We start from the raw sequence: 25,630 nt of genomic DNA, 5'->3' as shown, positions 1-25,630 counted from the left end.
GCTCTATGCCATTCTATTTAGGCAAGTTTTTGAGGCCAGGCAAATGTGTGGAAGGCACGCGCACAAGCAAAGCACATGCACAGAAGGCTGGGCACATGGGTGGAAGGCAAGCGCATGTGCAAACCGGGCATGCACACACATGAAGCAAGCGTGCGTGCAGCGAACCAGTAGTAACACAATGTGAAACCCACTGCTGCACAGCTGCCATGTAGCTCAGTAATTAAAGAATATGGGTTTAGTCTCTTCATCAACATCAAAAAAGAGCCAATAAAGACTGGACAGTGTAAGAGTTCATCGACAATGGAGCTATTGAAAATGGAGTTGGAAATGCCTTGTAAAGTACAAAGGAACCTGAGACAGTTGGCGCTGGAAATAGAGAAGTTCTTTATTCCTTTCTTTTCCTTTTTTGCCCTGGTTGAAATCAAACAGGGAAGGCTCTCTGAAATCAAACAGGGAAGGCTTCTCTTGAATTTTCAATGGGCAATTTCCTCAGTGCTGACAATGGAACAGACTGCAACAGGATATTCATCACGGGAGACAGAAAATGTGGTTCATCTCTCAAAGATGAGATTCATCAGACAGCAACCCAGAAGTCAAGAACTGAATATTGACTTCTTCCATATGATTGCTACGGACCTCCATATTTCATTGTTTTGGGCAATAACACAGATTGGCAAGGTAAGGAGAAAATGCTGAAGGGTATGAATAATTATGAGCCATGTCAAAACTGTGACTACAAAGATTGTAATAGATTTCAAAATGTTAGCAGAAAGGAGAAAATGGATAAAAGATTCATACCGATGCACAGACACATTTTTTCCCCTAAGTTTACTTGTATATTTTCACTGCAGAATAGCAAAAATAAAGAATATGTCTACTGACTTTTTTTTTTTTTTTTTGGCGGCTGGCTAAAATGCTATGGTTTTTCAGGAGCAAAGAAGGGCATAGTTGCATAATTGCCTATAACTGTGTTCCAAACTCTGTTCTACACTTTCCATGTCTTTAGCCGACGAATGTTCTAATTGGCAATTTAAGAGTGAGATTTTTTATTCCAGTGCTCACCTTTCGACTATTTTGCACCTTTGCATCAGATACGCGGTTGACTAAACTGGAAAATTATATTTATTCACATATTACACTGTCTCTAACATATAAAATTAAGCCTATTTGAAACTTAAAAGTAGAGAAAATATCTTTTTTGCTAACTGGACAAGACAACTAGATATTTAACCAATCAAAAATAGAATTGTTAACAGCCAGGAATAGTAATTCAGATACATCCCAAAAGTCATATTACAGATAGTCCTCAACTTACAACAGTTTATTGAAGGTTCAAAATTATGATGCAATTGGAAATGTGATTTATGTGATTTGTCCTTGAATGTACAACTGTTGCATCCCCCCATCCATGGTCACATGGTTGGAATTCAGGCCTTTGACAGACGGCTCAGGTTGATGATCAATTGCAGCATCCTGTGAGTCACATGCTTACAATTTGCAACCTTCCCAACCAAGTTTTTGATAAGGCGCGTCAGTTGAGGAAGCCAGATTCACTTAATGACCAGTGTTTTGTTTAAGAGAATCGTGTGATTCCCTTAATATCCACAGTAAAAATAGTCATAAAAATCAGATGATCACATAATGACTCACTTAACGATTGCAACCAAAATTCCAGTCCCCAAACTGGTCATAAAGCTGAGGATCACTGTTTCAAAGGTTTGGAAAATAATTTTTGTTCTTATTTGCTTATTTACTATTGAAAAGAAGTGCAACATTTGTCAAACACATAAATCTTTATAGAACGGAATTGTATTGTAATTCTGCCTTAAAAAAATTGAGGGGTTCCTACAAAGATGAGGGGCTTCTACAAAGATGAGGGGGTTAAACTATTTTCCAATGCACTAAAAGGCAAGACAAGAAACAATGGATGGGAACTAATTAAGGAGAGAAGCAACCTAGAACTAAGGAAAAGTTTCCGAACAGTGAGCGCAAACGATCAGTGCAATGGCTTGCCTTCAGAAGTTGTGGGTGCTACATCATTGGAGGCTTTCAAGAAGGGACTGGACAGACATTTGCCTGAAATGATATAGGGTTTCCTGCTGAAGCAGGGGGTTGGACTAGAAGATCTCCAAGATCCCTTCCAACTCTGTTATTCTATGTTCTGTGTTCTAAAAAGATTATTTTTAGGAGCTCAAATGGATTGAGCAATGTACCGTATTTTTCAGAGTATAAGACGCATTTTTTTCCCTCCTAAAAGAGCCTGAAAATTTGGGTCTGTCTAATACTACGAATGTAACCCCGCCCACCCGCCAGCCCCCACCCTTCGACCTCCATGCGTCCTCTTCCTGGCTGCAGAGATTGCCACCAAGAATGGCTTGTATTTTTGGGCTCCGTGCATCGCGTTTTCAGCCTCCAAATGCTCCGTTTGAGAGCCCTTCAAGGCTGCAGGGATCACCAAAGCACATCGCTGCTGATCGCCACCCAAAAATGTGAGGCATGGTGCCCAAAATGGCTACCCGGAACAGCTGCTGCCTTCTCTTACCCCTTCCGCGCTTCACCTACTTTAGTCACTGGAGTTCCCTCCAACGATCAGCTGTGCTTTAGAAGCTGTTTTTTAGCCCCAATCTCAAAACCAGCGAATGAACAAATGTGCTGAAGCTGACCAGGCTAAGGACGCTAGCCAGATGAATACCTGATAGGCAGAATCCCCACCCCATTTTTTTCCCCCAAAATTAAGGTGCATCTTATACTCCGAAAAATATGGTAGTTTTTAAAAAGACAATGCTTGACTTGATTGTGGAATACTGTGGGGTTTGCTATGTCACTCTGCATTTTAGTGGTCACTGGTTCACTTATTCTGGTGAATATTTCTGTCTAAAGTAAATAGCTATTTATTTTTCCTCTTTCAAAATGATCTGTGCTTTTTAGATACAGGTAGTCCTCGACTTACGACCACAATTGAGCCCAAAATTTATGTTGCTAAGTGAAACATTTGTTAAGTGAGTTTTGCCCCATTTTACAACCATTCTTGCCACAGTTGTTAAGTGAATCATAGCGGTTCAGTTAGTAACACGGTTGTTAAGTGAATCTGGCTTCCCCATTGACTTTGTTTGTCAGAAGGTCGTAAAAGATGATCACATGACCACGGGACACTAAATAGGAGTCACTTGCCAAGATTCTGAATTTTGATCACATGACCAAGGGGATGCTGCAATGGTCATAAGTGTGAAAACGGTCATAAGTCACATTTTTCAGTGCTGTTCCAACTTTGATTGTAACTTTGAACAGTCACTAATTGAACTGTTATAAATTGAGGAGTACCTATACTAAAAATACTATTATTTCCTTTGCGGGTTTTATTTTGATTTTTTTTTAAAAAAAAAAACATCATCAAGTTGCATTTTTACATTTTTTAAAATATAGTTTAACATACGGCAAGTTACTTTTTACTCGACATAGTAAAAAAAAAAAAGCAATAATAAAAATAGTAATAAAATTATTGTAAATAAACAGCCAAAGTTTAAGAAAAAAGTAAGAGGCTTCTCCAACATTAATTTGCTCATGCATTTCGCTTCCTGAAGCCAAATTTTAATGGTAATTATTTTGTGGATTTTTTTTTCCTGAAAGTGAGAATAAATTTGCAAAGATTCCTCACTGATAACTTTCAGATGGCAAGTTAATGACGTTTATTTCAGAGGGTGTGAACTATAAAATTAAGTTCTCTCCCATTAAGCTTTCGTGCTGCTACTATTGTTATCTATGCACGTCTTCATGGTTTTTTATTAATTTTATATGGCTGTTTAGTGCTTTTGTTTTTCTGGTGGACGGAAGGATATCTGCCAAGGTAACTGGAAAATTTGCTAAGAGCTTTAGTTAAAGAAAAAAAGTCAGATGTATAGGAATTTCTGTAAGCATTCTTTTGAATCTATAGATTTCCCATATCCAGCTAGGGAATGTTAACTTGTAACAAGTTTTTTTTCATTTATGGGAAAAGATTGTTATGGAGAAAATCTAAGTGGATTCTAAGAATCAACACTGGCCTACCTGATAGCACATGACCAATCAAGCTATATTATATAATATATTGAGGCATGTGTATCTAACCTTTCCACCAGTGGTGAAATCCAAATTTTTTTACTACCAGTTCTGTGGGCGTGGCTTGGTGGGCATGGTGTGGCTTGGTGGGCGTGGTGTGGCTTGGTGGGCATGGCTTGGTGGGTGTGACAGGGGAAGGATACTGCAAAATCTCCGTTCCCACTCTACTCCAGGGGAAGGATACTGCAAAATGCCCATTCCCACCCCACCCTAGGGCCAGCCAGAGGTGATATTTGCTGGTTCTCTGAACTGCTCAAAATTTCCGCTACCGGTTCTCTGAACTGCTCAAAATTTCTGCTACCGATTCTCCAGAACCTGTCAGAACCTGCTGAATTTCACCCCTCCTTTCCACCAATAAGACAGAACAAACTGTACAATCACAAGAATGCGCCACGAACTACCATCCACATATATTAGTTTAAGAAGTAAGATACCTATTGGTACCATTAATATACACAAGGAATCTGAGCAACACTAGTATCTCTTTTCTTGAGTTATAAGCTAGGTTCTGATGATGGGGTAGGGAAGAAAGACACTGATCTAAAATGGTATTATTGACTACTTGTAAAATCATATTTTTAAGACTTCACTAAAGATAGAGCTGAAAATTACAGGTCAAGACCTAAAGCTTATTCTTCTCTACTTTTTGCTTAGAATCTACAGTATTTTCTGATACTTACAACATAGGAGGTTGATATGACCAAGCATTTAGCCACGGTATCATAAATATAGTTTTGGAAGATATTATCCTATCGAAACACAGACCATTGCAGGCAACTCTGCTGGCTAATTTTGATGTCAACATTAAAATCCCTACAAAGGAGATTTTTCAAGCACCCAAAACATCGGTACTAAGCAGGTTAAAATAAGCACAGGAAGAAGAAATCGTGTTTCGAAACAGCCTGTGATGTTTAATTGCAGGGTCAACGCAGTGGTTCACCTGGTATGTGTCCCATAGTCTTATGGTACACCGCAGCGGGACTTCTCTCATCAATAAGTTATTCATCCAGCGGAAAGCAAACTGAAGGTATTTCACTTCATATTGTTCTATGTGTTTATGTACTTGCTCTGAAAGACAAAAAGAACAGAAAAAAAAAACCTACTGATGATATTTATGTAACCGTCACAAAACTGTGTAATATCATATACCATATTTTTTGGACTCTAAGATGCACCGGTGTACAAGATGCACCAAGATTTCGAAGAGGTAAGCAAGAAAAAAAAAGTTTTTCCCTCCCCAGGCCCCAGGAGTACTCTGTAGGCCTCCCAAAGCCTCTGTGCACCCCGTTTTGGGGCATTTTTGCCGTCCCCAGCCCAAAGGAGCACTCTGCAGACCTCCCAAAGCTTCTGCGCACCCCGTTTTTGCAAAAAACAAGCCCCTTTTTTGCAAAAACAGGAGCATTTTTGCCCTCCCCAGCCCACAAGAGAACTCTGCAGGCCTCCCAAAGCCTCTGCACGCCCTATTTTTGCAAAAAAACAGGATGCACAGAACGAGGCTTCGGGAGGCCAAAAATGGCTGGTGTATAAGACGCACCAACATTTCCACCCTCTTTTAGGGGGATAAAAAGTGTGTTTTATACTCGGAAAAGTATGGCATGTTCCCCACATATACCGCAAATATGGTTCAGAAAATCTTCCATCCCTCTTGTTCTGGAATATAAGCAGGAGCTAGGATCTTAAGGCTTTGTTCGAGTAATAAAACAAATGTCGACTAACACAACATTAAAGAATTACTAAAATCTAAATAATAAATGCATTTACATAATTGCACGTCTTATTTATTAAAATTATATGCTGCCCATCTAACTATTGAACAATGTATCAGGATTATGAAGGAAGGAAATATAAATTTTCAAATAGCCATCCAGTCTATTATTATTCAATTTTACCCCATGATTATTTATAAACTATAGTCAACTCAAGCAGCTAACATACCGTGTTTCCCTCAAAATAAAATCCTGTCTTATTTTATTTTGGCCCCAAAATAAGCACCAGGTCTTATTTTCGGGAGATGTCTTACTTGCTTACCTTAGAACCATCGCAGCCAGGCCTCCCACGCCCCGACGCCTGCCGCGCTGCTGCCCGACTTCTTCTGCTGCATGCCTCGTTGCACCAGTGCCGCCACTTGCGGCAGGAGGCTGAGTGGTGCTTTGTGCCATTGCACAAGCAAGAGGCAGTACTAGCGTGATGAGCCTCGCAGCATTGTGCTGTGAGTGGCGGCACCAGCGTGATGTGCCACATGGCATCCGGCTGCAGAAGTCAGGCAACGCCCGACAGGTGTCGAGGTATAGGAGGCCTGCGGGTGCGGGACACGTGGGCAGCTCCACTCCCCCACCCTGCCCTAGCTTGATTTTTACACATGCAACTTGCCCTACCTCGTGCAACCAGACAATTGCGGGGCTTAACTATGGCTTATTTTTGGGGTAGGGCTTATATTAGGCAGAGGCGTAAAAATCAGGTTAGGGCTTGTTTTCAGGGTAAGTAGTATTTTTGGGGAAACACAGTATTTAATACGCCTGCCTCCTGTTTTCCCCATAACAATCCTGTGACGTGGGTTGGTATGAGAGATAAAAAGTGGTCCATGATGAAGGGAGACTTAGACCTCACAGTCTCCAGAACATTAATCACCATACCAACTGGTATTTGGTCTTTATTTGAATATCTTCAGTAACAAAGCACCCACAATTCCAGGAGGCAAGATGTTTCATTGCTTAATAGCTTTCATGACCAGAAAATTCCTCCTAATTTCAATTATTTCATTTCGCTCCCTCCCTCTGTCTCCTTATAGGTTTCCATCCATTGGTTCTACTTCTATTCGCAGATACTTTAGAAAATATATTAACACCCATTTTCCTTTAATAGTGGTGGCTAAATAAATTATAGAAGTTTTTTCATGATTTGCTTACATTGCATGCAAGCCAGGATATAAGGTAAGTTTCCTTTCTATAAAGTTCAAATTGCAATACGTAGTTTGTTCCTGTCATTTGCTCTATAATTGAATTGTAGCCTTTCCCTCTCTAGTGATAGTAAAAAAATAAAGAAAAGACACCATCATTTCTGATGTTTTCACAATGCACAGGCAGTATAAGAAAAGTATATGCTACCATTGCATTTACAGGTAGTCCTCAGTTTACAACAGCAATTAGAACCAGGACTGCTGCTGCTAAGCATTGCAGTCATAAAGTATAACATCTTATCAATCGCAATCACTGTAACGGAATTTATCAATGACCTTGGGGGAAATAGAATACAAAACACAGAATAAAGGAGTTGGAAGGATCTTGGAAGTCTTCTAGTCCAAGGATTTAGGGCAGAAGTCCTTATACCATTTCAGACAAATAATTGTCCAATCTCTTCTTGAAAATCTCCAGTAATGGAGCACCTACAATTTCTGGAGGCAACCTGTTCCACTGATTCTTCTGTCAGGGAATTTATCCAAAGTTCAAAGTAGTAAGAGGCAATCACATAAGTGTGGGATGCAGCAACTGCAATAAGTGTGAGCTTCTTGTCAAGCATCTAATTTGCAATCAATCTTGTTGTAAGTACTACTGGTTCAGGGCCATCCCAATTTTCAACAATCCCTGAATGGATGTTTATAATTCAAGGGCAATCTGTAGATAGCAAATTATAGTTGTTTATCTACCCAGAAGTAATTGATAATCCTATACTTAATTTACAGGTTTCTAAATTTTAAACTTTCAGACTACTACTCAGAGAAAAGTTCATCACTGAGTATATTTGTTACACATAGCTTATTTGTGCTACGAGAGAGAACATTTATCTTCACTAAGAAATGCCATCAGAAAAGACCAGATATTACTGATTAGTAAATTTATATTACTTTTAACTAAATGTTATCATAAGTTAAGCTTTACTCATGATTAAAACAAATAGGCAGCAATTTCCACTTATTTATATAACAATTATCAGAAAATCTTGTGGACAATGAAACCTGCAAACTAAGGCAAGTTAAATGTTTCAAATTTCTTTTAAAGCAAAACAAAACAAAAAAGAAAAATATTGAATTTCCCATGGGCTTTTCTTTATTATTTTTTAACATATTGAAAAATGGACAACTAAATGCAAAGCTTTTAATTGTCATTTATTTGATAATATATGAACAGACAAAAGAAAACGCACAGGCTGAGAAGATTCATTCCTCTTTTTTCATAAGTAATTGTGAGCAGATGTTATTTCACTGATAAAGGTAATTTGGTTGGCAATAATTCTAAATTTAAATTTTCCATTTCATTGAAAGCAAGCATGCAGATGTAATAAATGACTTGGCAGATGTAATTATTGCCATCTTTCAGACTTAGAATTTTTCCAAAGATACTTATGCAGCAGTTTGCAACAATAAAATTATGCTAAATCTTCAAGAAATAATGGCACTTGTATCAAAATGAAGAAACACAAGTGATTTTATTTTAACAGTCTTTTCAGCACTTTTACATCTTATATAAAACTACTGAAAATGTTTCAAGCAGGGCGTCCATTTTTTAAAAGAATGGTTAGAAACATGCCATTTATATCATAGATTTACTGTGTTTGGGTTTAAGAGATAACGTGCTTGTGCAAGTGCATGATGTATCTTACAAACAATTCAAAAAACGACTCCATAATTTATCCTTAAATTATGTGAAATAATTGTGAAAAAAACATAATGGTTAGTGAAAATGGTATCTTAACTTACTAAGAACATTGTATTCACTAGATCAAACACTTCTATTATAAAGTACTGCCTGCAGTTAGAACTTAAAACTTTGGTAGTTCAGGCAGTCTGAATTTTGCTTGTTGTGTGTCTTGTTCAAGCCAACCGCCTCTCTTGAAGCCTCCGAAAGTACAAGTGAAACCCTCATTGTTGCAATCAACTGATGGTCCAATGGTTCAGGAATAGTCAAATTGTAAATAATTAGACCTGTGATGGCAAACTTATGGCACGCGTGCCACAGGTGGCACACGGAGCCATATCGGTGGGCACGTGAGCGTTGCCCAAGTTCAGCTCCGGAGAGCATGGGTGCGCCAGCAAGCTGATTTTCAGGCCTTCCAGGCCTACCAGAAGTTGGCAATGGGCTGTTTCCGACCTCCGGATGGCCTCTGGGGGTGGGGGAAGGCCGTTTTCGCCCTCCTCAAGCTCCTAGAAAGGCTCTGGAGCCTGGGGAGAGCAAAAAAATGGGCCTACCAGGCCCACCGTGCCATCGCGTGCCAAAGCAGGGGGAGCATGGGGGGTTGCACGCGATTTGGGCTGCAATGAATTATGGGTGTGGACACATGTGTGAGACTGCCTCCATGCTCCCCCCACTTTTGGCACACGTGATTGCAAAAAGGTTAGCCATCACTGAATTAGACTAACTGTTGGAAACCCAACTTCAAATGCTTCCAGCAACATTACAAAATTCTTTTGCCCTAGTTGTTCCACCTAATGTGTAGAAACGCTTCCTTTACATAAAAAATTCTGAATTCTGAAACAGAAGCATCTATTTTAAGTTTGATTACTTGTATTCCTGAAAGAATTAAGTTTCATCATATCATCTCCATTTAACGATCCCATAATCCCTTGCGGGGTGGAGTGAACAACTGAATGGAGCTAGCAGACTGTTTTAATGGCCAGATGCCCTTCCTGTCGCCAATGCGGAGTTTTGTTCAGCAGATATATTCTCAGTGTGCCCAGAGAGAGAAACATCTGCCTCTACCTATTGTAGGATTGAATTCATAGCCTCCTGATTGTAAGCCGAGAGTTCCACCTCTAGGCCACCGCGCCACTCCTAATTAAGTTTCATCATATATCCCATGTAAAAATTTCTTTCCACTTTAAACCTAAACAAGAGAAAACTCCAAATCCGTCCGAACAAGCTCAGGACTGAGTTGAATCTGGGGCCATGTGCAAAGGGGGCGTCTCTTTAAGATTGAACTCAGTCCATAGAGCCAGAAGACAGAGTGATATCCACGCCTGGAGTCTCGAGTTCCTAGCTGGAAAATGACCTTCATATGTTTATAAAGCTATGTATGTAGCTTTATAAGGTTAGCTAATGCTCAGTTCTGAAAATGCTGCAAAAGTGTTTATAAGCTAAATTCAACTGGTCTTATATTTAACAATTTGCTTGGTAGCCATAGATGATCAGGAATTCCATAGAGAACAGCACATAGTGGGAAAGTGATAAAATTTTCCCATTGCTCCTTTAGGAATCAAAGTGGTTTTTATGCCATCCTTATAGAAATATTTAGAACATAAATGCAGCAGCAAAAGAGTTTAAAATGGGTAATTCTATCCATCTTTCAAACTATCAGGTAACACTCATGTAACTATATTCAAAATACGTTCTTAGGAGAATGGATTTTTTAAAAAAAAACATTAAATAATAGTAGTTTCTATTAACAAAAAGATCAGAGATTTGTACAATTGTGTACAAATGATAGGCTGCAGTAATCAATCAAAATAACAAAGGATTAATACATGAAATTACCATTTTATTTCAAACTCAAATAATGAACTTTATATTGAATTTCCCTAGCCCAGGAAATTAATGTCAATAGATACATTTAATTTTACTGTCTGAACCAACAGCCAGTACATCACTAAACTCCATAAATCAGAGAGGAAAATCAAATGGTACAAGCTTTGTAAAAAGGGTTTGTTTGATCGTGTTCAGTAAAACTGAGTTTTTGGATCAGCAAGCTTTAATACACCTTAAAAAGGTAAAGGTTCCCCTCGCACATATGTGCTAGTCGTTCCTGACTCGGGGGGACGGTGCTCATCTCCGTTCCAAAGCCGAATAGGCACCGCTGTGCGAAGACGTCTCTGTGGTCATGTGGCCGGCATGACTAAACGCCAAAGATGCACGGGACACTGTTACCTTCCTACCAAAGGTGGTCCCTATTTTTCTACTTGCATTTTTACATGCTTTCGAACTGCTAGGTTGGCAGAAGCTGGGACAAGTAACGGGAGCTCACCCCATTATGCAGCACTAGGGATTCGAACCGAACTGCCGACCTTTCAATCGACAAGCTCAGCGTCTTAGCCACTGAGCCACCTCGTCCCTTCTTAAATACACCTTAGAAAAGTAATTCAAATAGTTTGTCTTGTAATACTTGGTATACAGTTTAGAACAGCTTTGCTTATGAATATTATAATGCAGCAAATCCTTTGAAACTGAAATCTTAATCCATCAAGATAAAAAAGCAACTCTTTCATAAAACGACAACATATGCCTATAATTCTAAGAGTTGTACATTTATTATAAGTGGTTCTGTAAAATGTATGATGGGGGGGGGGGGGGGGGAATCCTAACAGGCAATAGAGATATTATGCCTAGATTAATAAAGATTCCATGTAAAATTGTGTTGACAACAGTTTTTGACAGGAAATTTATATTAACTTTAAGATAATTACATGTTACTTAATTTTTCAGGATGATCTTTCATCACAATGAGAGCCAATTTGTGTAGTAGTATTCTAGTCCTTCCATAGGGTTGAAAGCTATTTGCATGATTTTGGACCACTGACTGTCTCTCAGCAACCCACCACATGGTTTGTTGTTATGGTATTAGGTATGCTCACCGCCTTGAGGTGACAGAGATATATAAAATGGGAAAAAAAAGATTAAAATATAATAATAGTAACAACAACAATGTATCCCAAGTCCTTGAGAAGCACTTGACAGGTAGACAAAAATGCCAAATCTAATCTAAACATTTGGATGACAAATAATAATAATTATTATTGGTTAATCTTTGGTGAGATTCACAGCCTTTGAGGCTGGTTAATAGATCAGCAGCTCGAGTCCTAACCAAGGACCTAGGAACTGTTAAGGTATCGTCGGAGGATGTAAGCTGTTCCGAGTAAGGTGTTTTTTTGTAGAGTCAAAATGTTCAAGTCCGGCAAATTTAGAATTTCTAAATAGCGGGGTAGCCCTTTGGGTATTGCTCCAAGGGCTCCAATTACAATCGGGACAACACACGATTTCTTTTTCCACAGTTGCTCAACTTCAATTTGCAAGTCCCGGTACTTTGTGATTTTTTCTTGCTGCTTATCTTCAATCCGTGCATCACCAGGTATTGCAATGTCAATGAACCATACTTTTTTCTTTTCAACTATTGTTATGTCTGGTGTGTTGTGGACCAAGTGCCTGTCAGTCTGAATCCTGAAGTCCTACAAGACCTTGAGTTTCTCATTCTCTAAAACTTTCTCAACCTGATATTCCCAGTGGTTTTTGCTGTACTCAAATCCAAACTTCTGGAATAATTTCCAGTGAATGATTTTAGCAACGTGGTCATGGCGTTGTAGGTAGTCAGTTTGTGAAATTTTGCTATTATTATTATTATTGTTGTTGTTGTTGTTGTTGTTGTTGTTGTTGTTGTATATTTTAACATCGTATATTTTAAGAAGGTACTTGGTTGATACCTAGGACACTGACAGCAACCGATATCAACCATTAGCACCAATCAATGGTATTTATGATACATTTTTAAATGTTTAGTTGACTGAGTTTCATGTTTAATGAATAAAAGAAATAATAATAATAATAGTTTCGACCTGGCCATTGAAACTACGCAATTATGGGTGAAACACATAACAGTGATACCCATTGTCATCGGTGCACTTGGTACCATATTCAAGAATTTTATAAAACACTTCAAGAAATTGCAGCTTCCTGCAATAACACCAGCAGAATTGCAAAAAACTGTGCTACTCGGAACATCATATATTTTAAGAAGGTACTTGGTTGATACCTAGGACGCTGGCAACAACCCGTATCAACCATTAGCACCAGTCAATGATATTTGTGACACATATTTACATGTTCAGTTGACTGAATTTCATGTGTAATGAATAAAAGAGGTAATAATAATAATAATAATAGGTATCCTTCCATTTGGACAGAGCTCATTGGCATGCCAGGTATTGTTAGATTTTTAATTTATCGGTGTGGTCCTTTCCTCTCACCAAGTTATGGAGGCCTACTTTAAAGTGATATTCATTAGTACAAGTACTCCTTGACTTATGACATTTGTTTAATGATGGTTCAAAGTTACAACGGTCTCGGAAAAAGTGAACTTACAAATTTTCCCCCAAGTTAATACTGTCACATTACTCCCAGGGTCACGTGATCATAATTCAGATATCTGGCAACCAGCTCGCATTTATGATGGCTGCGGCCTCTTGGGGTCACATGATCATGTTTTGTGATCTTCCCAGCCAGCTTCTGACAAACAACTGGGGAAGCCAGATTCACTTAACCCAGGGGTGGGCAAATATGGCCCCTTTATGACCTGTGGACTTCAACTCCCAGAATTCCTGAGCCAGCTTGGCTGTCTCAGGAATTCTGGGAGTTGAAGTCCACAGGTTGTAAAAGGGCCACAGTTGCCCACCCCTGACTTAACCATACGATTTGTTAATGAACATGGTGATTTGCTTAACTACAATAAAAATGGTTGTAAAATTGGGCCTGATCGTGTGAGAACTTACTTAATGACCACATCATTTAGTGACCAGAATTGCAGTTCCAATTGTGATCGTAAGTTACGGACTACCTGCATTTAGTTTTCTTTAAAGTTTTTAACAATCAGTCAGTAGCTTGTGATAACATCATACTTTGCTGTCCTTTTACACCCTAGTTTTCACAGGCATCAGTTCTTACTTTCCAGTTATATAGCTAACATCTTCTATATAATATCTGAATATTTCACCTACCATTTTATTATAATAATAATAACTTTATTGTTATTGTATACACAGTATACCCATACAACGAAATTCACTTAATACCCAAAGACCAGGTCCAACACACATAACAATCCTCAAACATCCCCCACCCACCACAAATTCCCCACCCCTAAACCACCCCAAACATCCATACAACAGACCAAGTAATGCTGTCCAACAGCTCACTGATGGTGCCCCTTTAGTTCATCGTTGAGTGCAATTACAGCCCTGGGATAAAAACTATTAGGAAAACGCATGGTCCGAGTTTTAATTGTTCTGTATCTTCTGCCAGAAGGCAACAGTCCGAAAAGATTGTAAGCAGGATGGGAAGAGTCTCTGAAAATGTTCTGCAATGTTATAGAGCAAAACGTCTTTTTCTGTCTTGTTTGGTAATACTTGGTTTAATTCAGATTTTACAAGGAGTTTGAACTTCAGCTACAGATCTGACCTAGGGCCCAATAGCTGGGAAGAGAACCAGGAAGTATCCAGGTTTTGCTTGGCTTGTGGCTAAGAGCACAAGATACTCTAAAGTCAGAAAATTCTATCATCTAACTCAAGTCTATTTACAGGGACCAATAGTGACCCTTCAGGGTTTTAGGCAAGCTCTTCCTCGTTACCCTTGGAAATTCCAAGGATTAAGCCATTTGGATGAAAACGTGTGCCCTATCCCAAGCCATGATTTTTCTGTGCAAGAAAAGCACAGAAAGGAAGATGGCTCTCTGTGTTGTGGCTCCGATCACCGAGCCTGTGTTATCAGAAGGAGAGGACTCCGAGAGTGAAGGAGAGGAGTTGGCAAGGCCTCCCTCTCCAGGACCCTCCTCTCTGGCAATGCCTCCGGTGTCCTCCGAAGGGCAAGAGATAGGGCCGGGGCCAAGCACTTCCACGCAGCCACAGGTGGACAGTAATGATGATGATGATGAGTCTTGGCTGGACCCTCGACAGCATCGCAGAGATAAGCGCGCGCAGCAGAGGAAGAGGCGTGCCAGGGATTAGGCTGAGTTACTGGACCACACCCCACAGGGTATAAAAGAGGGTGTGGTGGCCGGTTCAGCTCTGTGACAAGCAAAAAACAGATATCGGACAATCTTCTTTGTATTTACTGGACTTTGGTGATTATTATGTATTGGCTTTGTTCCCGGACGAAGGGAGAAACTCCCCCCTCGTGAGTAAAGAATACCTGGCAGCCAGCCACTGGGTTGCTGCCAATTCTGATACCGGATAAACTGTTGTCGGCTGAATTCTTTAACTGTTGCCTGTCTGTGGGGGTGCGTGTGTGAGACGGGGACAGAACACTCTGTTCGTCTGAATAGTAATCACACTTTTCTTAAAAAAAAAAAAAGCTGAGAAAATCATTTACTAGAAGATTGCTTATGTTACAGTTTCATCTGACACTATTAAAAACTTGTTATAATGCACAACTTCATTTAATGATAAACATTGATAAAATGTATGTTAATATTTAAACATATCATACAATATCAAGCATCACTCTTTAGCATAGGGTTGTCAAACTCAAGGTATGGGAGCCGGATCCGGTCCACAGGGTGCTTAGATCTGGCCCGCGGGGCTTCCCCAGATACAGCTCGCAGTGCCTCTGCCAGCAAAAATGGAGCTCGGGAGCTCCGTTTTTGCTGGCAGAGGGTTGCAGGAGGCCATCGCAGCCAAAAACGGAGTTCGGGAGCCCGTTTTCGCTGGTAGAGCACTCGGGCTACCACAGGCGCTCCCCGACATGAGTGACATCGAGCTGGCCATGCCCACCCTAGTCATGCCCCCCTGCCCCCCCCAAAGTCAAACACAACCCTGATCTCAACCCAAAGTCAAACACAACCCTAACCCACAATGAAATCGAGTTTGACACCCCTGCTTCAGCATATCCCATTGCGCAAAGATAGTAAGTATCTTGTCATAGGTTCGTCATCATGGTTCCATAATATCTGAACATTTCGCCTACCATTTTATAGAGCAAAAGGTCTTTTTCTTTCTTGTTTGGTAATACTTAGTTTACAGTATCTTGGTAGAACTAAGCTTATACTGCACATTAAACCATACAAATCATTGTCTCAAGAAGCTTGTCCAGTTTAGCCGATTTGAAGAATTCTTTGGCACACACCAATAATTGACAGGCAGTGTCACAAATATATGCTTAGTTGTGCTTGGCATCATTTTGCTCATTAATTTAACAAACTACCAAGAGAATATGTTCAGAACCGGTAAGCATTATCGCCTGAATTTCATTTAATTAAACCCTGCTTTAGCAATATGACAGTCAGCATTTCATGATGGGAATTGTTTTTAGAATGAAGGCAGAAAATGTTTCAAAATGATCCTGCTAAACATGTAAAAGCATGAAATCTACCCTTCCATCCCTTGTAATTTATTTCTAGTATTAAATATGTTATTTACAAAGCTAGTAATTAATTGGATTCCATTTCAAAAATATTCACAGGATCCTTGTAACAAAGCAACATACAAACAACACATAATATCAAGGAACAGCTATAATTATTTTTAAAAAATCATCTCAAATTCTTAAGAGTTATTGATCTTAATGCACAGTGAAGCTAGCTGCCTTTGGTAAGCAGATATCAGTCTGCAGCAAAGTGATTGACATTAAATGTTGCTTACATTATTTAATAAAATGTAAAGAGAATGGTTCATCATCTAGTACAGGGATGTCAAACTCAAGGCCCGGGGGCCAGATCCGGCCTGCAGGGTGCTTAAATCTGGTCCATGGGGCCACCCTGGAAAAAGCAAAGGACCGGCCTGCGGTGTCTTGCCCGGCACACGCCAACCAGGCACTGATCTACAACCTGGTGGTGGCTGTTTTCGTTGGCCGAGTGCTGCAGGAGGACGTTGCAGCCGAAAATGGAGCTTGCACCCTTCCTGAGCTCCATTTTTGCTGGCAGAATGCTGGAGCAGGCTTTTCGTTGGAAGAACGCTCCACGAGGCCATTGCAGCCAAAAACGGAGTCCACCTCCCAAGCTCCATTTTCGCTGGCAGAGTGCTAACAAAACCAACTTCCTTGTCCTCCGCTGCCTAGGGCTCTGGACAGCCTGTGCCGCCGTCCAGGGGATCTCTGCGTGGCCTGAGGGGAAGGCGAGGCTTCTCTGGAGGCCCTCTCCCAGGTCTTACCTTCCTCCACTGGATCCCCCCAACCCCGCCCAGGCCACCACAGGTGCACTGGACACAAGTGACATCGAGCTGGCCATGGCCACCCTGGCCACGCCTACCCACCCCCCCAAGGTCACACAGAACCATGATGCAGCCCTCAATGAAATAGAGTTTGACACTGCTGATCCAGTAGCTTTTCTTTAGGTGATACCCTGCAGTAAGTTTACAAAAGCCATTGTGCCCCATACTGGCTGAAGATAACACATTACTTAAGAAAAGCTGCATCACAGTGAGGGCAAAATGTTGCAAGGTAACCAATCTTTAGTTAAACTCAGCCTTTTGCATTATATGGATGGAAATAAATAGATCCAATTCCTATCTCCTGACCTACAACTGTATTCTCTGCTTCTTTTAGAGGAACTTTGTTCCTTGAACAGTTAAAAAAGTTCAGATAAACTTTTCAAACCAGATAATGGTTCAATGTTTCATCTACGTACCACATTATAAGAAACAAAAGCCTCTCTCAATATCTGGTCAATATCATTAACACTATATGGAAGAAGACTTACAGCTGCTCAGTTTCAAACCAGGCCCACCAAAGACCACAAAGAGAGGTTTTGTAAACCTCCAGTAGCAGATCCTTCTGTTCTTGCAATGTTAGCCAAGTGGATGGCACCAACAATTACATCCTCTAGTACCCTCTCTAGAAGGGATGCGGTAGCTCAGTGACTTAGATGCTGAGCTTGTTGACCGAAAGGTCAACAGTTCAATGGCACAAATCCCTAGTGCCGCGTAAGGGGGTGAGCTCCCATTACTTGTCCCAGCTTCTGCCAACCTAGCAGTTCGAAAGCACGTAAAAAATGCAAGCAGAAAAATAGAGACCGCCTTTGGTGGGAAGGTAACAGCGTTCCGTGCGCCTTTGGCGTTTAGTCATGCCGGCCACATGACCATGGAGACGACTTCAGACAGCGCTGGCTCTTTGGTTTTGAAACAGAGATGAGCACCGCCCTCTAGATTCGGGAACGACTAGCACATACGTGCGAGGGGAACCTTTACCTTTACCTTTAGTACCCTCTCTATGATTAAATTAGAGGAAAAATACTAATGATAAACAAGCTTAAGGGGGTCAGATGCCAAATGACAAGAATTACCTCCTTGCAGATGAGATTCCAACTGTTAGTAGTTAGGTTGCTTCCTTTGCCATGCTCTCTTTAAAACTCAAAAATAATTCTTTAAGCTCTTAATTTTACTATTGGTTACAGTTTAACTTCTGTATATGCTTTTTTTTTTTTTTTTGGTTATGTTTTCCAGTCTTCTTTCCTAATTTTTTTTTTATCCTGTATAAGGACAACCGCAACAATAGATAGATTGATTAGTATGGTACTGTTCAAACTTCTAATTGAATACTCTCCAAAGGACATAATTCAAGTTCCGCTTAGTTTTTAAGGCTTACCATCAATCCGACTAACAAGCTCTTCCAGCATTTTCACTTTCTTCTGAATACCAGGTTGAGCAAAGGTATAGTTATCCTAGGAGACAAAAACATTTTAAAAATTAACTGTTGACCAAGAGATACAAAAAAGGTGCTTCAAAAAACTTCACCTGGTTAAATGAATATTGCATTTCTAGATAGCACCTGCTTTCAGTTTCTCCCACTTTTGATAAATGACCAACAACAAAATAATGAAGTTACCAAGAGAAATATTTTAATTAATTATAACCACTTAGCTGCTGTTAAAATCTGTCATTCAACAATGGAACACTGTGGCTTATTTAAGTAAGAAACCCTTTTTCTAATTGATGTATCACCAACTAAAAGTTAAGAGTTATACCACCTGAGAGAAAATAAATACATCAAACAGAGAGCAGAAGTAGGGAGAGTGTAGACTCATTGATGTGTTATGTTTGTTATTAGGGTGTCAATTGTTACTTCAGCAAAAAGGATTGACATGACATCAATATTGCAAACAAGAGAAATTGTCAAGGGAACTTTCTTTATAGTAAAGCCAACAATATATTTCAAACCTTAGAAATAGTTACCTATCCCATACCACAGTTCTTGTTAAAAAAAAAAAGAAATGCATTGTAAATGCTCCATTATTCTGTATTCTAAAAAGTCAGCTTCTTTGACAAAGTATTTAAGAATTCTAGGTATGACATGCTAAAATATTGAAAAAGGATTTTCATTCCAGTTGAAACAGTAGTATGTTTTGGGTTTTTTTTGTCCTCAATGGAGAAATATTGCTTATAAAAAAAATGATAGTTCAAATTCTAAGCGGTGAGGTAATCGTATTTTTGTGCTTTGAAAAAGAGCTACATGGTGCAGATTTTCCTTTCAATACTTTAAAAGAGAAGAATGCGCAAGCCATATTAAAGCTTTCAATCCACTAACCATTTTTCAAACCACCTTAAAATTCTTATTGGATGCTACGCGACATGCTTTATACATCATTCTCTTGACAAATAGATATGTTTTAGGATGATTAAGAAACGACAGAAAGGAATGGTAAAAACAATGCAAAAGAGAACATTTTCCCAAACAGCAGCAGTAGTCGCAAACAGAGAAAAGTGCATCTGTCAATAACTAAATTATTCTGACAGGGAAAAAAGAGGAGTCAGGAGATCACTGGGGCTCACAGGATCATACAGTATGTTCACCAACTAATTTCTTATTAAAATTAAACGGGTGCTTTTTCCCCAGATAGAAATTGCCTTATTCTATCTACCTACATGGAGGTTTTTGTTTCAGCCCATGTATATTCATGGCCATGATAGGGGATGCTTAAAAACTAGGCCATTCAAAGACTGCTTTCATTGATACAAGCCTACTGAATGTAAAGCATCACAATGCATTCTACATGATGCCAGCTAACTAGATGGAATGATTTAAAGTACCATTCTCATACTTGCAGCTATTCCAAAAAGAAATCTGACTGCTCAAATGGGAAGCATAAATATAAGTGCTTAACTCTACTGATCTCTTCTGATATCAATTCATTGGGTTAGGTATGAATTTACAGCGAACAATGACCACTGGTCTCATCTTTGATTGAAATATATTCACTGCAATTACACATAACACACTGAGAAAAGGTTCAGAGCAACCTTGAGTCCTTTAATATAAATTCTTTGTATCTGTGCTAAGCTATCTTTTAATTAATCCTATTCCTGTTCGCATTACTTGTATTAATTTATCATTTTGTAATATTTGCATTTTAACTACTATTCAGCATTGCAATTTGATTTAGGCTTTTTTTTTAAAAGGGGAAGTTTCTTATTTTAAAGAAAATACTGATAAGGCCACCTTGTTTGGAATGATGGCATATACATTCTTATCTACTAAAAATGCCTACCAATGTGTGGCAAAATAGTTTTGTTTCAGTCATAGAAAGGAACAATGAACTGATTATGGGGGGAGGGGGGAGTACCCCAGAAATGATAATGGCCCAGTTCATGACAAATTATTTTTACTAGGAAGAATCAGGCAGGTGGCCTTTTACCAAAAAATGCAGTATCACCAACTGCTACATCCTATTTATCAATTGCCTGCTTTTCAACATCTCTAATGTACCTCCAATTGGTATGCGGTGGCTCAGTGGCTAAGACGCTGAGCTTGTCTATCAAAAGGTCGGCAGTTGAGTGGTTTGAATCCCTAGTGCCACGTAACGGGGTGAACTCCCGTTACTTGTCCCAGCTTTTTCTGCCAATCTAGCAGTTCGAAAGCATGTAAAAATGCAAGTAGAAAAATAGGGACCACTTTTGGTGGAAAGGTAACAGCGTTCTATGGGCCTTTGGTGTTTAGTGATGCCGGCCACATGACCACAGAGACTTCTTTGGGCAGCGCTGGCTCTTCGGCTTTGAAACAGAGATGAGCCTAGAGTCGGGAACGATTAGCACATATGTGCAAGGGGAACCTTTACCTTTACCTTTAATGTACCTCCAAACCCAAATGCAAATGAAATATGCCCACTGGTTAGAAAAGAGAAAACAATTCACCTGAATGCCATCAAGCAGTTTGCTCATGCACCAGAAACTGTCAGCTTCAATATTCTGCAGTACCTCAGTAGAAAGACTGGAAACATCAAAATTTTCCAAATCCTCTTCTGAAATAAAGAGAAGGTGAGAATGTCAATTAACTGTGGGAGAGAAACACAAGATTTAACACACAATATATAATCTTAATTAAATTTAACTATGAAGGTTAAAGTCAATGTCTTTGGCTAAGGACTAGACATTCTAAGTAATGCAATTTGACTAAGGCATGAGCTTTGGTTGATCAACAGCAATATTTGGGAATTCAGTTTATTAGATATTAAAAATACCCACAAGGCATTGTGAAAAATTGTAAGTACTTTGGCATACAAATACAAAATCTGGAAAAGATGAAAATCTTCCAACACAGGTTCTCTTTCCATTCTGCATCATTATCTCAATCGATCCCAAAGACTTCCATAGTTATTTAAATATATTTACAAGATCCCAAAGGTATCATCATATCCAATGAAAAGTGTGGTTCATCCCCAAGGAAAGTTTAAAACACAGTAAGTGATAAAAGAAATAAATTGGTTAATTTCATGGTGTAACAGACAAAGTATACGATAGTTTAAGAGATTAATTGTTATGATCTCTAGGAATAATGAAAGTTTCAGATTCATGTTCTAACTAAGCTCAGATAACCCAGTAAATCAGCCAAGAAAAGAACAAGAAGCCAACTTTTTCTGGTTTTTTTTTTTGGTATTGTTCTTATAATTGTGGTGAAACTAAATAACAGCAAAAGGGGAGTTGTAATTAATATGAAGATAGATCACAAATCACTGCAAGGTTATTTTTGTTAAGTGGTACTAGCAGTTTTTCTTGGCTTTCTAATAGTGATGGCGATATCAAAAAGTTCAAAATTGGTTGTAAGTCATTTCATTCATGCAGTACTTATCTCCCAAATTTTAAAAAAATGCAATAAACTTTACTGAATTTAACTAACTTCAACAGTCTAGATGTTGATATAACCCATCAATTCCTATACCAATGCTTTATCAAAATATAAAATACAAAAAAAAAAATAAAAAAAAATAAAAGGAAAGTGGGAGGGGAGGGGGAAAGTATAGAGTAAAAGAGAAAAAAGAAAGAATAGCACTGACTTCTGACTCTTTTTAGTGCAGTAGAATAAGGTAATAATATACAGCTTCAACTTTTTACTTTTACATAATAATATACTATATACTAGCTATGTCTATAACAGCAAACCTATCCAATCAGCAAAACCCAAAGTCAATGTTTTATTTTATTTTTTTCTACCTAGAGCACAAAGTCCAGAAGAGGTTTCCAAGTAGAAATAATTTTCCACTTTTCTTTGTATTTTATGTTTTGATAAACTAATAAAAAATTAAATGCCAAAATTTTCCTATACCAATGGAAATGAATAGTCATATCTTTACAATGAAGGATAAATGCAAAGTAGCAAAATGGTTTCACATTCTTTATGATCTCCATATTAATAATAAAGTCATAGTCATCAAGACTTTTGGGGAGTATTATGCACAGGGGATCCTACCATTTGGAAATTAATATTTGATACAATATAAGTCATACACTTCAATTCAGTAGTAGATCATTTTCAGCTGGACACAGGAAATCTACCAATAACTGCAAAGTACTATATGTTTCATGGCTACAGTAGAAGAAACACTCTTTAGATTATCCCAAAGGTGCTGTTTCCAAGAGCTGAAGAAGTTTCTTGGATGAGAAGTGAAACATCTTCAAAGAAAAACCAGAAAGTCCAGTTGCCTCTTGAAAAAAGCACCTTTGGGACAACCATGACCTGGATGACTAAGAATCTTCATAGACCCTCTTTAGATTACATTTTATTTCAATGTATTGAAATATACTGAAGACACTCTTTTTCATGGAATTATAATGAAATAGATCAGCAAGAAGCTTAGAAATTAGTAGTTTCAGATTTTCAAATATAGAAACTTCAACATCTACACTGGGATGGTTTTTTTAGTAATAAAATGTTAAACCCTACCAATGTTTCATCTTTCTCAATAAGGGTTTGACAACTCCATGTGCTACAAACCCACATACAATAAGGAAGCCACCATATTTAGAAATGCCATTAGCTGTTTCAATATATAGATATTAACCTATCTTTGCAGGGTTGTTGCTGAGAAAGTAAAAAATGGAGAATGTTATGAATGTCACCTTGAGCCCCTGGAGGAAAGTGGGACACAAATCTAATAAATGACAGAAGACAATTACAGTGAATTGCCTAGAATGGGTCAAAAGCGATCCATTTTAAGAAAAGCTAAAAGAACCAAGAACAGCAGAGTACTTAACACTGGAAGTTTATATACAACATAATCTTATTGGAAAACAACACTTTAAAAACCGCTGCAGTTCCTAGATGGCTCCAAAGTAAGAATACAGATAGTCCTTGACTTACAACAGTTCATTTAGTCACATGTAGTTCGAAGTTACAACATCACTGAAAAAAGTGACTTATGATGGTTTTTCACTTAGGACTGTTGTACAGCATCTCCATGGTCATGTAATCAAAATTCAGATGTTTGGCAACTGGCTCATATTTATGATGGTTGCAATGTTTTGGGATCATGTGATCCCTTTTGCGGCCTTTTGACAAGCAAAGTCAATGGGGAAGACATATTCACTTAACAACTGTGTGACTAACTTAACAAATGCAGTCAGGGGTGAAATGCTCCCAGTTCGGACCGGATTGCCTGATCCGGTAGCAATGGCGGCGGGTGGTTCGGAGAACTGGTAGCAAAAATCCCTGTGCCACCCCCCCCATGCCCAGCTGAGCCGCACAATCAGAGGCTTTTTTTTTACTTTTAAAAGCATTTTTTCTACAACCTCTTCCGAAGAAAAAATGCTTTTAAAAGTAAAAAAAAAGCCTCTGATGATCGTGCAGCTCAGCTGGGATCATCAGAGGCTTTTCAAAGCATTTTTTTCTGCAACCTCTTGGCCGAAGAGGTGGTAAAAAAAATGCTTTGAAAAGTCTCTGACAATCCCAGCTGAGTTGCCTGATCGGCAGAGAGGCATTTTTTAAAAAGCCTCTCTGACGAGCCCAGCTGAGCTGCCTGATCGGCAGAGGCTTTTCAAAGCATTAGAAAAAATGCTTTGAAAAGTTAAAAAAAAAAAAGTTGGCCACGCCCACCCAGTCACATTACCACCAAGCCACGCCCACAGAACCGGTAGCAATAAATTTTACATTTCACCTCTGAATGCAGTGACTGTTTAATAACTGTGGCAAGACAGGTCGCAAAATTGGGGCAAAATTCCCTTAGCAACAGAAATCTTGGCCTCAATTATAGTCGTAAGTCGAAGACTACCTGTAAATAGCATGTCATTTTTCTACCTCAAAATGTTGAGGAATAGCTCACCTCTTCATCAATATTTACTACACCAGTCTCCAATTACAATGTCTCAAAGCAATGTCTCTCATTTTCTTCAGTTTCCAATGACAGTTTTCATCATTATACAAAAGTATAATGGTTTACTTTTAAAAGCCATGGAATAAGTGCAGCGTTTCTTGGTTCACCACCAAAAACAGAGAAAACACTTCTCTCCTAATTTTTCAGATATAAATGTTTGCCAAAGAAGTCCTTCTGTATTCAGTGGCGCTTTTAAGACATAACACAAGTTAACCTTCCCTTTATCTTGCTTCAGATTTATCCACAGACTCTATGACTCAATGACCCTTTAAAACTGTTTTCAGATGAGTAGCAAAATGGGTATTTGCAGCAAAACAGAATTTTTGAGACCTCAAGGGCATCTTTTAAAAAAATTACTTGACTTTTTTCTGCCACTGAGCATAAGGTCTCTTATTGGTTTACAATAAATATTTAAGTTTATAAGATAATAATGGGTGTATTATTTTCCTGTTGAACGAGGTTAGCTTTGAAAATTGCCAGTTACCAGATAGGAGTTAAACACTAAAAATTTCTTACATATGAATACACTCACATGAAACAATACAGGAAGCAGAATAAATACAAATATACATTTGAAGACAACAAGAATGTTTTATTTCTGGAATTTCCATGCTTGGTCCCATTTCACAAAGCATGTGCACCTTCAGCGTTATCTTGACCCTTCTTTCACCACAGCAGTTACCAAATTCTTAAGGTTTTAAGTTTAAAACATCTCCAGATAGTTAAATACAATTCTGAATCAATTCCCCTCAGACAAAAAACCTGATATAAAACATTTTCAATCATTCACAACCGGTGTTACAAAAAATAAGAATGATTGATTTCATTTAGAGATGCCAGAGCCACAGAAAAATATTAAGAAGTGGGAATGTATGAAACAATACTCTTTAAGAGGAATTTTATTTCTGGTTGTGATTTACTAGATTCCCTTGACTATCTTTTGGCAAAAGGTATTTCCACAAAGTTGGGAACATTAAACATATTGGTGCCTTGCTAATAGAAACACTTCTGGATGAATGAAAGTGAATTTAGAGAGTTCATTTATCACAAATAGGGGATCATAATTTGTATTTTAATTTTTCAGAATAGAATTCATAGCATGCAACAGCGTTTTTCATTAGCATAACCTAATTACACCACAATTCATTATTCCACAAGTAACTGTTAAGACTGCTACTAGGATTATAAACATGTTTACAAAATTTGGAGGTAGGGTGGGGAAAAGAAATCAGTCAAGAATTACCACCTTCAACTATTAAAATATTGCAATCCA

The 25,630-nt window shown here is 38.7% G+C and overlaps 1 protein-coding gene across 2 annotated transcripts in view; it reads right to left on the bottom strand.

Moving 5' to 3' along the window:
* Positions 1–25,630, bottom strand: part of TBC1D22A (TBC1 domain family member 22A) — a 133,731-nt gene that overhangs the window by 40,367 nt on the left and 67,734 nt on the right. For both annotated transcript variants that reach the window (XM_070947295.1, XM_070947296.1), the window contains exons 9-11: positions 20,906–21,012; positions 18,363–18,438; positions 5,036–5,163 (exon numbers count right to left, since the gene is read on the bottom strand). In XM_070947295.1, the coding sequence (XP_070803396.1) occupies positions 5,036–5,163; positions 18,363–18,438; positions 20,906–21,012 (311 nt within the window). The remainder of the gene's footprint in view (positions 1–5,035; positions 5,164–18,362; positions 18,439–20,905; positions 21,013–25,630) is intronic.

Source organism: Pituophis catenifer, unplaced genomic scaffold, assembly GCF_029215685.1.
Source record: "Pituophis catenifer annectens isolate HBS135680 unplaced genomic scaffold, rPitCat1.0.hap2 SCAF_7, whole genome shotgun sequence".
In the NCBI taxonomy this organism is placed as follows: Eukaryota; Metazoa; Chordata; class Lepidosauria; order Squamata; family Colubridae; genus Pituophis; species Pituophis catenifer.
The sequence above is the reverse complement of the archived record's forward strand: the minus strand, read 5'-3'. Positions and strand labels throughout refer to the sequence as shown.